Source organism: Enhydra lutris, unplaced genomic scaffold (genome assembly GCF_002288905.1).
Source record: "Enhydra lutris kenyoni isolate GAN:26980312 unplaced genomic scaffold, ASM228890v2 scaffoldscaffold8, whole genome shotgun sequence".
Classification (NCBI taxonomy): domain Eukaryota; kingdom Metazoa; phylum Chordata; class Mammalia; order Carnivora; family Mustelidae; genus Enhydra; species Enhydra lutris.
In genome coordinates this window covers 16,878,874-16,892,970 of record NW_019154092.1, presented here as the reverse complement: position 1 = coordinate 16,892,970, position 14,097 = coordinate 16,878,874, and the positions used below count along the sequence as shown (strand labels likewise).

Genomic DNA, 14,097 nt, shown 5'->3' with positions numbered 1-14,097 from the left:
ACTTGTTTTCTACTTGTCCTATCTGTTCTTTGTCCCCCTTTTCCTCTTTTCAGTCTTTTTTTGGATTAATCAAGCATTTTTTACAATTCTATCTCCTTTGTTGCTTATTAACTATAACTCCTGGGTTTTTTAGTGGTTGCTTTAGGGTTTATAGAATATGTCTTACCACAGTCTAATCTTAAATGGCACTATGCAACTTCACCTATAGTATTAGAACTTGATGATAGTATACTTCTGTATCTCCCTTCCTGTCCTTTATGCTACTGTCATCACTTTGATTTTCCATATATTATAAACCTAACAATATACTACTATATTTGTATAAGTCAACTATCATTTCAATAGATATAAATAATAAGAAAAAATTGTATACCTTTACCCATGGTTACCACTTTACCTGTAGTTAGGACTTCTAGTGGTTTTCATTCCTTTGTAAAGAATCAGATTCTCTTCTGCCTGGTATCATTCTCCATTTACCTCAATGACTTCCTTAAGCATTTCTTGTAGTGTGAAACTGCTGGTAGTAAATTCTTTCATATTTTGCATGTCTGAAAATATTTTTATTTCACCTTCAGTTTTGAAAGATCTTTTTGCTGAGTGTAGAATTCTAGGTTGTTAGTTACTAGCTTTCAGCTCTTTCAAGATGTGGCTCCACTTTGTTCTTACGTATTTAGAAATACGCTGTCATGCTTATTTTTGTTCCCTTGAATATATCTTTTTCTTTTGCTGTTTTTAAGATTTTCCTTTTGTGGGTTTTGAGAAATTTTATTATGATGTGCTTTGGAATAGTTTTCTACATGTTTCTTGTGCTTGGGGTTCATTGAACTCCTTGGATCTGTAGGTTTGCAATTTTCATCAAGTCTGGAAAGTTTTGGCCATTATTTCTTCAAGTATTTTTTGTCTCCCACACCCCACCTCTTCAGGCAATCTACAGGCACTTACCACTCTACAGGCACCTACCAATATACTAGGTTGCCTGTAGTTGTCCCACAGCTCATTGATGCTCTTTTTGTTTTGTTTTCTTTTTTCCTTCCTATGTTTCACTATAGATAGTTTCTATTATTATGCCTTCAAGCTTCTAAGCTTTTCTTCTGCAATGACTAATCCATTGTTAATCCCAATAAGTGTATTTTTCAATCCAAACACTGTACTTTTTATCTCTAGAAGTTTGATTGGATCTTTTAAAAAAATTGACCCCATTTTTATTTTATTATTTATTTTTTAATAACCTCTACACCAAATGTGGGGCTCAAACTCACAATCCCAAGATCAAGAGTTGCATGTTCTACCAATTGAGCCAGCCAGGAGTCCCAGGATCCTCTTTATATCTTACATGTCTACTTTACTTTTTGAACATATGAGATATAGTAATAATAACTGTTTTGATGTCCTTCTCTGCTAATTCTAACATCTGTGTCAGTTCTTGGTAGGTTTGATTAATTAGTCTCCTCAGTATTTTTTGTGTTTTCTTGCCTCTTTGCATACTGGCTAATCTCTGCTTGAATGTCAGGCATTATTAATGTTCTCTTGTTAGATGTTGGATTATTTTTTTTTGTATTCCTATAAATACTCTTGAGCTTGGTTCTGGAATGCAGTTAAGTAACCTGATACTTTGGGGTTTTGTTTTTTGGTATTTTTAGGCAGGTCTGGAGAAGTACTCAGTTTAGAATGAAGTATTCTCCATTACTATGATAAGACCTTCCTGAGCACTCTCTCCAGTGTCTGAAGACCTGTGAGGTTTTCCTCTAGCTGGTGGGAACAGTTCCTGTTCCTGGTCCTGTGAGAATGCTGAGCACTGTTTCCTCTCATCCTTTTGGATGGTAACTTTTATCAGCCTTGAGTAGTTTCCTTACATGTGTGCATCAATCAGTGCTGTGTCAACATTTAAGGGGACCCTCTGCACATTCTGTCGTCCAGCTCTCTCTTTTCTGGTCCTTGGGCCTATGAACTCTGGCTATTTTTGTGTCCTTGCACTCTAATGGAGAGTTCCTTCTACTCAACTTAGGGAATCTATGGTGCTCCCCCACAGTTCCCCTTCCTTATAAAATGGTCTAGAAACTCAAAGCACTGAGCTGAGGTGATGGTAAGACTCACACTATTTGTTTTCCACCTCTCAGGGATCACTTTTTTTTGTTGTCTGATATACAGTGTCTTAAAAGTCATTTCTCATGTATTTTTCTCTTTTATTTTCTTAGTTATTTCAGGTAGGAAGGCAAATTCCCTTTTACTCATTTTGACCAGAAACAAACGTTAAGTTGTTCTGCTACTGATGTTTCAACCCAGGTACCCTCCCTCTTCTTTTCTTGCACCTTCTGTTCCTTACTTTTAAAAATCTGAGACACATGAACATTTTACAGAATTCTATGTAGACATCAGTATCATCTTTACATTCCTGACACTACTACTCAGTAATTGACCAATAAAATTGTCAGTAGTGAGCAGAAAAAGTTCAAATTCTTGTTCTGTTGCCCTCAAGCTGTATCTTGAACTTGTTTATGCTAAATACTGGTGCTTTTCCCTATACATGCATAGAAAGCTGAAGAGAAATCAGAAAAAGCAAATATATTCTACTGAGCTATACATTTGGCTTAACCCTCAGGATTTTTAAATTCTTAACTATGAAAAATATAACATAAAAAATAGAAAAATAGAAATATGCTAAAAGTCTCACTTCTACAAACCATTTTTTTTTTCTGTCAGTATATACCCTTCTATGTTTTATCTGCATCATATTTTGTACATGATATAACAAAAATACACTTTAATATTACTTTTTAAAATATTTTATTTATTTGAGAGAGAGAACGAGCAATGGGGAAGAGCAAAGGGAGAAAGAGAGAGAGAGAGAAGCAGACTCCCTGCTGAGGAGGGAGCCCGATGCAGGGCTCAGTCCCAGGACCTGGAGATCATGACCTGAGCCGAAGGCAGTCACTTTACCAACTGAGTCACCAAGGCACCCCATTACTTTTTTTTTTTTTTAAGATTTTATTTATTTGACAGACAGAGATCACAAGTAGGCAGACAGACAGACAGAGAGAGAGGAGGGAAGCAGACTCCCCGCTGAGCAGAGAGCCCAATGCGGAGCTTGATCCCAGGACCCTGGGATCATGACCTGAGCCAAAGGCAGAGGCTTTAACCCACTGAGCCACCCAGGCACCCCTGTCCCCATTACTTTTTCTACTTAATAGAATTACATTATATGTGGCTGCATAGTGCTATAATTATCTTTTTTTAAAAACATATTTGTCATGTAAGCATGCTATGATTTATTCAGTTGTTTCTATACTAAGGTAACTTCTCCTTTTTTAGATAATATAAAGAATAATTTCAGTGACTATCTTGACTTTCCTTTTAGGTTATTTTCTTGGCTAATCCCCTAAAGTGAGATTACTAGAGTAAAGGATATAAATATATTTAATGTTCTTGTTACATATTGCCAAATAGCTTTCTTAAAAGATTGTACCACTGTTCACTTTTACCAGCCTAGCTGAAAGTGTCAGTCTTAACATACCCTTGTTAGCACTGTATATTATCACTTAAAATGAAATGTTGTGGCTAACACAATTAGTGAAAATTACTTTTTATTATTATTCCTTAGTTTCTTCATTTCTACAAAGTGGGCCATATTCCTTAGACTTGCCAAATAGGGGCATTTCTTTCTTCTGTAGGGGAGGAAGAGAGGTCTCAAAAACATATTCGTGACCCTGTCTTGGAGGGGTATGATCATTGGTTTTCTTTCCCCTCCCTCTCCTGCATTCATTCATCAAATGTTTACGGAGCCTTTTCAGCAGGCCCGGTACTATGCTAGGCTCTAGGGGTAGAATTAGGAGAAGGCAAAGCTATAACCTCTACCGAAGAAAGAGCCTACATTCTCTATGTGTGATTAGGAGTAGGCAAATCTGCCAGCCAAAGTGTTCCCACCACATTTGGAAAAAGCAGACTGTGTTTCAGCAAAGCATTAACTTGTAAAAAAAAATTTTTTTTAAGATTTTATTTATATATTTGACAGAGAGAGAGAGATCACAAGCAGGCAGGGAGGCAGGCAGAGAGAGGAGGAAGCAGGCTCTCCGCAGAGCAGAGAGCCCGATGCAAGGCTTGATCCCAGGACGCTGGGATCATGACCTGAGCCGAAGGCCCCAAACCACTGAGCCACCCAGGTGCCCCTAACTTGAAAATTTAAAAAGGAACTAGTAAGTGTAGAAAAACCTACCAGAGGAACTTTTGATTATACTGACCTCCAGGAAGTTTTAGCAGCTAAAGAAAGACAAATCTAAAGAGGAAAGAGACAAACATAGCTACATTTTAGGGACAATTAAATGATGCATTCTAATGGAAAATGCTTTCGAAATGGCTGTGACCAGGGACCACGAAGTTTTACTGGGAGAGAGAGGAGGAGGATGGAAACGAAATAAGAAAACTATGTAAGCAAGGCAGCTACCAAAGGCAGATGCTTAACCAACTGAGCCACCCAGGTGCCCCCGTATTCCTAAAATGATTTAGTTTTGCCTGGTTTTGAACATAATAAAAGTCAAATCATAATGGATGAGTTCTTTTGTAAGTGGCTTTTTGACTCAATATGATGTTTGTAAGATTCTTCTACTGTGCTGCATGTAAGTATTGTTTGTTCACACTCATTGCAAAATGATCTCATTATATAAATGTATCACCTGTTCTTTTGTGGATGAACACTGAGTTGTGTCCATCTTGAGCCAATTGTGAAGAACATGCTATGAACTGTCTTATATATATCTCTTGTTGCACACGTGTAAGACGTTGTGGAGTAGAATAGCTGAAACATAGGATACGCACGTTTTCTACTTGGCTATGTGTTGCAAATTCTTTGCTAGGTGGTGGCATCAATTACCACTCCCACGACCAGTGGTGTTCTTGCTGCTTGAAATCTTTGACAACATTTACTACCATTATACTTCAACTTATTGCCAATTTGGTGTGTGTACAATGGTATCTCGTACTTTTTAATTTTTTTTTAATTTTTAAATTTTTTTTTTTAATTTGACAGACAGAGAGTGCTAGTAGGCAGAGAGGCAGGCAGAGAGAGAGAGGGAATCAGGCTCCCTGTCAAAGCAGAGAGCCCGATGCGGGACTCGATCCCAGGACCCCAGGATCATGATCTGAGCAGAAGGCAGCGGCTTAACCCACTGAGCCACCCAGGCTCCCTCACTGTATTTTTAAAGTAACTTCCTTAATAACCAAAGTGGTTAATCATCTTTTCTTGTAATTTTTGGCCCCTCGTATTTTGTCTTTTGTGAGGTCCTTGCTCATTTTTTATGTTAATGTGGCTTTTTCTTATTGATTCATTCTATGTTCTTTGTACTCATCCTTTGTCAGTTTTATGTGTTACACAACTTCTCCTAGTTTGTGACTTGAAAAATGATATTTCATTTTCTTCATAGTGCCTTTTAACAATCAAAAGGTGTTATTTTAGTGTAGTGAAATAGTCTTTTTCTTTATGTGCAGCACTTTCTGTCTCCACTTTTAAGATAACTGCAATACCTAAGGTATCTTCTAAAAGTTTGATAGTTTTGCTTTTCATCTTTAGATCTTCCAACTACCTGGAAGTGATTTTGTGTATAGTGTGGAATAGGGGTCCAGTTTTATTTTTTTCCACATAGGATATGTGATTGCTGAGCATCATTTATTTGAAAAGAAAGGTCCCATGGAGCTGCAGGTCACCCCTGTTACATATGAAATACCCAGATGTCTCATGAATCAGCTTTTTGGACTTTCTACTCTGTTCTGCAGCTCTGCGTTTACTCCTGGGCCAGGTCCACTCTGCCATTACTAGTAAAGGTTCATGAGCTTGATTTATTACAGGGAAAGTCCTTTCATTTGTTATTGTTCTTAGTTCTTTTTTTTTTTTTTTTTAAGATTTTATTTATTTATTTGACAGAGAGAGAGAGAAATCATAAGTAGGGGAGAGGCAGGCAGAGACAGAGAGAGAGAGAAGGAAGCAGGCTCCCCACCGAGCAGAGAGCCCGATACGGGGCTCGATCCCAGGACCCTGGAATCATGACCCAAGCTGAAGGCAGAGGCTTTAGCCCACTGAGCCACCCAGGTGCCCTGTTCTTAGTTCTTTAATACACAAGATTAAGATAGTGCTTATGTTCCTTTGGGCCTACCACGACTCACAGAAAAGAAAAGCCCATTTCGTGGACAATACCTCTGTCTCCAATAACAGGGCCAACTTCCTCATTAGGCATTGAAGGCACAGTGCCTTGGGTCTATAATACTTTTAGGGGCTCATGAAAATGTTTTAATTTATTTTATAATCAGAAGAAAACAATGAACTTTGGGTTGAAGAAAGTACTTTAATATATAATACTAAATAGTCATTTTTATGCCAACACTGTCACAAAACATATTTTTAAGTACTTTTCTAGAGGGAAAGGGCCCACCTAGGCAAATATGCCCAGGGCCCATAAAGTGGCCCTGCCTGATAGTGTTCTTAAAAATTATCCTGTTAGACATAAGGGCAGAACTTAGGTGGTCATCCCTATCCTGCCATATAGGCTAGGGCATAAAAACATGTTTCCTCCTAAGGGTAGATGAGCATATCAGCTTCATTTGGAAAAACTGTACATACCAGGAAATTAATAATCCCCCCAAATGCTAACCTTAAAATTTGAATAAAATGGAATATAAGTAATATCTATTTTCAGGTATTTGCCAATACTAGGGGTACAAGAATAAACAAATGAACATAGTAGAGCTTCTAGTATCTAAAAGAAATACAGACAGTGAACAATTATAATTGGGAGGAATGTCACATAAATAGAAGTATGGTCGCAAGGCTGAGTTAATCCTTAGTTGCAAAATAGGTGTTATTTTTAGCTTATCAAATGAGGAAAGCAAGGCATAGAAGTGACTTATCCCAAGTACCAGTGAATATATTCAGAAGTAATATTTGAATACCAGGACTTTGACTCCAAGCCATTTGCTGTTTACCATGTCATAGTAAACTGTAAATAAATTAGAGTGTTTCACACTGAATAAGAAACAGAAATAGGTGGGGCACCTGGGTGGCTCAGTCATTAAATGTCTGCCTTCGGCTCAGGTCATGATCCCAGGGTCCTGGGATTGAGCCCCGCATTGGGATTCCTGCTAAGTGGAAAGCCTGCTACTCCCTCTCCCACCCCCCTGCTTGTTCGTGTTCCCTCTCTCGCTGTCTCTCTCTCTCTCTCTGTGTCAAACAAATAAATAAAATCTTTTTAAAAAATGAAATAGAAATAGAATAAAAACCAAAGGGTTCCTTCTTTCTCTATTTAATCTTTTTTCCCATATATTTATTTAGGTATATTCACATATCATAAAATTTACCCATCTCAATTGTATACCTCAATGATTTTTAGCAACTTGCCAAATGGCACAACCACCATCATAAATCAGTTTTAGAACAGTTTCATCATCCCCATAAGAACCCGAATGCCCATTTTCAGTTAATTTCCATTCCCACCACCTGGCCTAGGCAACCATTAATTATTTCTTTTGTCTATAAATTTGCCTTTTCAGGATATTTCATATAAGCAAAAATCTTAGAGTGGATGGTCTCTTTTGTCTGGTTTCTTTCATTTAGATAGCGTTTTTGAGGTTCTTCCATGATTTAGCATGTGTCAGTAGTCTGTCCTTTATTATTGCCTAACAGTATTCCATAATTAGATGGATACTTCACATTTTTGTCTATCCATTCATGTGCTGATTGACATTTGGTACTTTCCAAATTTCAGCTACGGCCAATAATGTTGCTATGAACATTTGTATGCAACTTTTTTTGACGACATGTCGTCACTTCTCTTAGATACTCAGGTGGAATTGAGGGGTTATATAGTAGTTTATATTCACCTTTTGAGAATCTGCCAAAATGAATTCCAAAGCGGCTGCCACATTTTGCATTCCTACCAGCAATGTATGAAGGTTCCAATTCCCCCACATCCACAGACACTTACTGTTATCTGTCTTCTTGATTATAGTCTTTCTAGTGGGTGTGAAGTGGTATTCATTGTGGTTTTGATTTACATTTCCCTAATGACTAACGATGTTGAACATCTGTTCATGTGCTTATTAGCCATTTGTACATCTTCTTTGAAGAAGTGTCTATTCTAAACCTTTTGCCCATGTTTCGACTGTATTGTCATCTTATTACTGGGTTCTAAGAGTTCTTTGTAAATTCTGGATACAAAGTATTTATATTAATATGTAATATGTATGTAAGTCTTTATAATAATATTAATATCTTTATATTAATATTAATATATTAATATGTTTCACACATTTTTCCCCATTCTGTTACTTGTCCTTTTATTTCCTTAATGTTGCCTTTTTAACTGTAAAAATCCTGAATTTTAATGAGGTCCATTTTATCCATTTTTCTTTTTTCTTTTTTTTTTTTAAAGATTTTATTTATTTATTTGACAGAGAGAGATCACAAGCAGGCAGAGAGGCAGGCAGAGAGAGAGGAGGAAGCAGGCTCCCGCCCAGCAGAGAGCCCAATGCGGGGCTCGATCCCAGGACCCTGAGATCATGACCCGAGCCGAAGGCAGCGGCTCAACCCACTGAGCCACCCAGGCGCCCCCATTTTATCCATTTTTCTAGAAATAAATCCTTATATTTACAGTCAATTGATTTTTAAAATATTTTATCTATTTATTTGACAGAGAGAGAGAGAGAGAATCTGAAGCAGACTTTGCACTGAGTACAGAGTCAGACGCAGGGCTCAATCCCACAGCCGCAAGATCATGACTGGAGCCAAAACCAAGAGTTGGACATTTAACTGACTGAGCCACCCGGGCACTCCTATAGTCAACTTATTTTGGACACATGCAACTCACTAACAAAAAGATAGTTCAAAGATGGTGCAGGAACAACTGGATATCTACATGCAAAAAAAGATGAACTTAGATGGTCATTTCATACAATACACAGAAATTAACTCAAAATGGCTCATAGGCTTTAATATAAGAGATGAAACAATAAAACTTTCAGAAGAAAACAGGAAAGAGAAGTTCAAGATCTTTGGTCAGGCAAAAATTTTTTTAATTGATTCCTGAATTCTCGTCCTGATATAACACAATACATGTACGTACATGTGTGTTTATACGTGGCATGTGAGCATGGTGTAGGTAGGTAACTGTACAGCCACCTTCAGTCAAAATGATAAACTATTTTACTGGGATTGTTAACTAAAGTTTGAATTATCAGTGACATAAGTATGTTGAAAACAATATGCTAGGGAAAAGCGGCAAGCTAGCCAGGACAGAAAATCCAGAGCTTGGCAGGTAGAATTCAAGACAAAGCTGTGTAAATAGTAAATTAGTCCCTTCTTCAAATACTATACAATGTGCTTACCTACATTTCAGGCTAAGAAATGTTGATTATAGGAAGTCACTGACTGCAGACTGTCTTCTCCTATAAAAGGAAGAATCTTTACCAACTCGGGAGATGCTGCATACTCCAATGTTTGCAATGATTTCATAACAGTAATATGAAATTTTTAAAGCCTGTTACTTTCAACATGTGTAGGAAGAAAGAAATTATTGTTGAAGACTCATCAACATAATTCATCAAGAGGAAAGTTTTAGATACAAAGCCTCACTTTAAAGGTACTTTCTTCACAACACATGCCTTCCTTAATATCCATCACCCATGTTGTATTGAGCACTGAGTATTACGTGCAAATAATGAATTGTGGAACGCTACATCAAAAACTAATGATGTACTATTGCTGGCTAACTCAACATAATAAAAAAATTTTTTTAATTAAAAAATTAATTTCTATTAGAAAAAGGTACTTTCTTCTATTAAATTCTATGGATTGCACTTAAAATAGTCTTATTTTTAAAATAAATTAAATTTTTAGTTTTTTAAAAATTTAATTTTAATTTAAATAAATTAAATTTTAAAAATTATTTATTTATTTATTTATTTGACAGAGAGAGAGAGAGAGAGAGCACAAGCAGGGGGAGCAGCAGGCAGAGGAAGAGGAAGAAGCAGGCTCCCTGCTGAGCAAGGAGCCCAGTGTGGGGCTAGATCCCAGGACCCTAAGCTGAAGGTAGACTCTTAACCAGCTGAGCTACCAAGGTGTTCCTGTGTTGTTGTTGTTTTTAAGACTTTATTTATTTATTTTTGAGAAAGAAAGAGAGAGAGAGTGGGTGCAAGAGCAGGGAGGAGGGGCATAGGGAGAAGCAGACTCCCTGTGGAACAGGGAGCCTGATGTGGGACTTGATCCTAGGACACTGGGATCAAGACCTAAGCCGAAGGCAGGTCTTAACCGAGCCACCCAGGCACTTGCACTTAAAAATTGTTAATAGCTTATTTCATAGTGAAATAATCATTTTCACCTCTACAAGGGATACACAAGAATATGGGCATTAATCTTGTCCACCTGTGTTCACTGTGAGTTAGTGCTCTATCTGTGTCTTTTCATGACAATTGATGGAGTCTTTGTGAAAGCCTGAATCTTGATTTCCTCTATTTCAAAGCAATATTTGTTTTCAAAATGTATTTTCTAATATAATTAAAACTGCGTTACTGCTTGTTAACATTTTAATATATTTTCATTATTTTCAGGTACAGCTGGTTATTTATATATCTAACTGTCCCTTTTAGGAAAAGTAACATGTTTTATTGTGCTTTTATCCCCCATGTGAGTGGTTTTTAAATCATTGGAGGCATTGGTTGAGTGTTGGAACCCTACCTTCCAGCATCTGACAAGGGTTTTAGAACACAGTAAATGCTTCATATGTTTTTGTTGTAATAAAGTAAATATTTACTTTTTAAATACTATAATTTTAAAATCACATTTCCCTAGGCCCGAGGTCTAATGGAAGAAAATATACAAGGAAATCAACCAAATTACTATAATAAAATTCTAGGAGAGACATACAGGTTTATCATTATTATAATGAAATGCAATTGTAATGAAAGCTAATTAATGTTTCAATGCCAAGAGCCAGGTGCCAACATTTTCTTTCTTGAATACCTAGTAACACGATGTTCTCTCATTCTAAAGAGATACGCTCTCTCCTCTTAGAGCCTCTATCTAAATCTCTCAGACAATTTAAAAATCAGATTTTTACAATCCTGGATGAAGTAGACTTAGCTGAGTGCAGCCACAGAGCAAGAAGAGCCCCAGATAAAGTTAGCCTTTCTATCATAGCTACCATTGCTAACATCTTCTAATAACTATGTATTTCTTAAAAGCAAGCAGAAACAATTTGCCAGCTCATTAGAATTCCACATGAATCTGAAAGAGGAATGCTAAGTAGTGAAATGGATGAAGACAGCCTTTTTCAACTTGTTGAGAGGACACTGGCAAAGCACATACACTGTGAAGAGTGCATATCAGATGAATAAAATGGGTACTTTACCAAAAACAAGTGAACTGAAAGACAATTCACAAATTCTTTTAAAATACTTTCTTCTTGCCTAAGATATAACCTAGACTGGTTCTAAATAATTTTCTCAAATACTATCTGCAGTGATCTTTTCAGTTACAGCCCTCCAGCCCTTCAGCCACCTGGAAACATGCTGTCCCACCTGGAGACTTATCCTGCCCTTAGGGCCTGGGCCAGTGCTGTCCTCTACACTGGAGGAATTTTCAGAAGCCTTAGACTAGAAACTTACCTGCTCAGTGTCAGAGTGGCTGTTCTGCTGATGCTGCTCTGATACTGTAACCCCGCTTCAGGCACTAAAATTTTATCTGGTTACTTGTTACCAAGCCTCTATCTTGAACCACTAAAAACTTGATCCTGGATTCTTCCGTTGCGATCCTTAGTCCTGCCTTGGGACCTTACTTAGTATCCTAGTGGGTGCCATACACCCTGTAATGTTCTGTGGGCTTAGTTTGGAGCCCTACCGTGGAACTCGCATCTTCATAAGTTATGTCCCCAATATATGCCACCTGATAGCTATGACACAGACTTTCCTCATGTCTGGATTTCTACCTATTGCCCACTGTCCAGCTCTTCTAGAGACAGGTCCGATGTTTGACCTAATTTCTTACTCTAATAGTAACTTGGGTAATACCTCCATTTTAAAATATTTCTATTCAAACCAGTCCACAGTAAGTTTTAAATGCATCACTGAATATACATCTGCTGCTCGAAATTCCAAAAGAAAACATCCCATACCTGTCTGAATGAATCCTGATTTGAATCCATTGGTTGTGCCATTTTCCGGAGTCACAGTTGACGATACTGAAGAGTTTGGTTTCATAGAGTGGCAAGTAGCAGAGGATTGTCGGCTTCTACATTCTGGGAAGGAGTAAGAATCACATTATGGGGGGAGACCAGCCCTCTGTTAAAACAGGTGAGGGAAAGGCAATCTATATAATCTATAAAATAAGCCGCGGCTCCTTAAGGGGCAACCACATGCCTTATCAAAGATGCCCCCTCCTCAAATTCTGATTCCAACAGAATGTTCAAGATGGTGAATTCAGTTTGTCTTCCTAAGGCCACATGTCATGTTTAGAAGGACAAAGAAAAAAAGATGAGACTTTTGTTCTTCACAGATTAGTTACCAGGAGAAAAATTACTCATAACCAATATAATCATGCTTGTTTTATGGATAAGACTGAGACTAAAATATTGGATGGGTATATATATGTGTGTGTGTGTGTGTGTGTGTGTGTGTGTGTGTGTGTGTGTGTAAATAAAATCTCCGATAAGCTTTCAAGTGCCAGTTAACCTCCTATCAGGATGGATTTAAGTGTGGAACAGGAACCTAGAATCCATGGAGGCTGCTTTCAACATTCTCACCTCAACTTTATGTCCAAAAGCTGAACCAAAGAAAAATTTATAGGTAGAAGAGAAAAATTTTAAATGCTCAAATTCTTAACATTCTTAGTTTTTATTAAAGGAAATAGATATATAATACTCAAGGTGATCTCTGATCATGCAATACCAAGCTTCATTTTAGGTAAGCCAGTATTAATGGAGCTCTCCTGTAATACTTTAATAATATTTTGAACTGAGCTAGATAACAAATACTATGATACCCCATGGGGCTGTAGCTTCCAACTAAATTATACTACATGTTATAATGTATTAGACTTCAAAGGTAGCATGTGAAAAAGAAATATAAATGGTTGCAAATGACAGTTTGCTTATAGACGGTCCTTTAGAGAGTTTCCAAGTTTATCAGATATGTGCAAGGGCTGGAAGCAGTTTCCCATAACCTTCATTGCTCAGATCTTCCTTGAAGAGCTACTGTACTTTGGCCTGAAAGGATATCGCCTCGTTATGTGTAATATATGCATATATTTATATTGATAATATATGTCTGCATATCTGTATATATACATGCTTACACAATTCTAATTCTAACCAACTGCTATAAATACGAGGCCTCGGATGCCTGGCCGGCTCGGTTGGTAGAGCGTGTGACTCTTGATCTCAGGGTTGTGTGTACAAGCCTCACGTTGGGTGCAGAGATTACTTAAAAATAAAATCTTTTAAGGGTACCAAGGTGGCTCAGTTGGTTTAGTGTCCAACTCTTGATTTCAGTTCAGGTCATGACCTCAGGATTGTGGGATTAAGCCCCAAATTGGCTCTGTGCTTAGCAGGGAGTCAGCATCTCTCCCTCTGCCTCTCCCTCTGCTCCTCTGCCTTCCCCCTGCCCCTATCCTGCTCACACATTAAATAAATAAATAAATCTTTTTAAAAAACTATAAAGAATAAATAAAATCTTTAATTTTTTTTAAATGTAAGACTTCAAAAGGATTATTGCACCTGTCTTGGAACATGCAGCCATTTCCTAAGGAATTATTTAATGTCATTTCAAATGCAACCAAGAGTAATTACAGTGGAAGACTTAGAGGAAAATCTGCAGTTATAATTTGGATTCATTATGGTATTTCTCATGGTCAGGTCAAAATTTTACACAGACAACAAATGGAAACATTAAAGACAATTATTATATCACCTTTAATAATAGTAATAATTTAAAATCTCAATACCTAAGTAACTGCTCAAAAACAAAGATTAGATATTCCATTGCATTAGAATAATAAAATTCGTGGCAAATCCTATCAATCACATGAAGATGTGAGACTTCAACTGGATTCAGTTCTATAAATAAGTT

At 37.2% G+C, this 14,097-nt stretch overlaps 1 protein-coding gene across 1 annotated transcript in view; it reads right to left on the bottom strand.

Annotated features, from left to right (window-relative positions):
* LOC111142538 (growth regulation by estrogen in breast cancer 1 like) overlaps positions 1–14,097 on the bottom strand; it is a 142,488-nt gene that overhangs the window by 112,855 nt on the left and 15,536 nt on the right. The window contains exon 5 of the mRNA XM_022495796.1: positions 12,147–12,269. Coding sequence (XP_022351504.1) covers positions 12,147–12,269 — 123 coding nt within the window. The remainder of the gene's footprint in view (positions 1–12,146; positions 12,270–14,097) is intronic.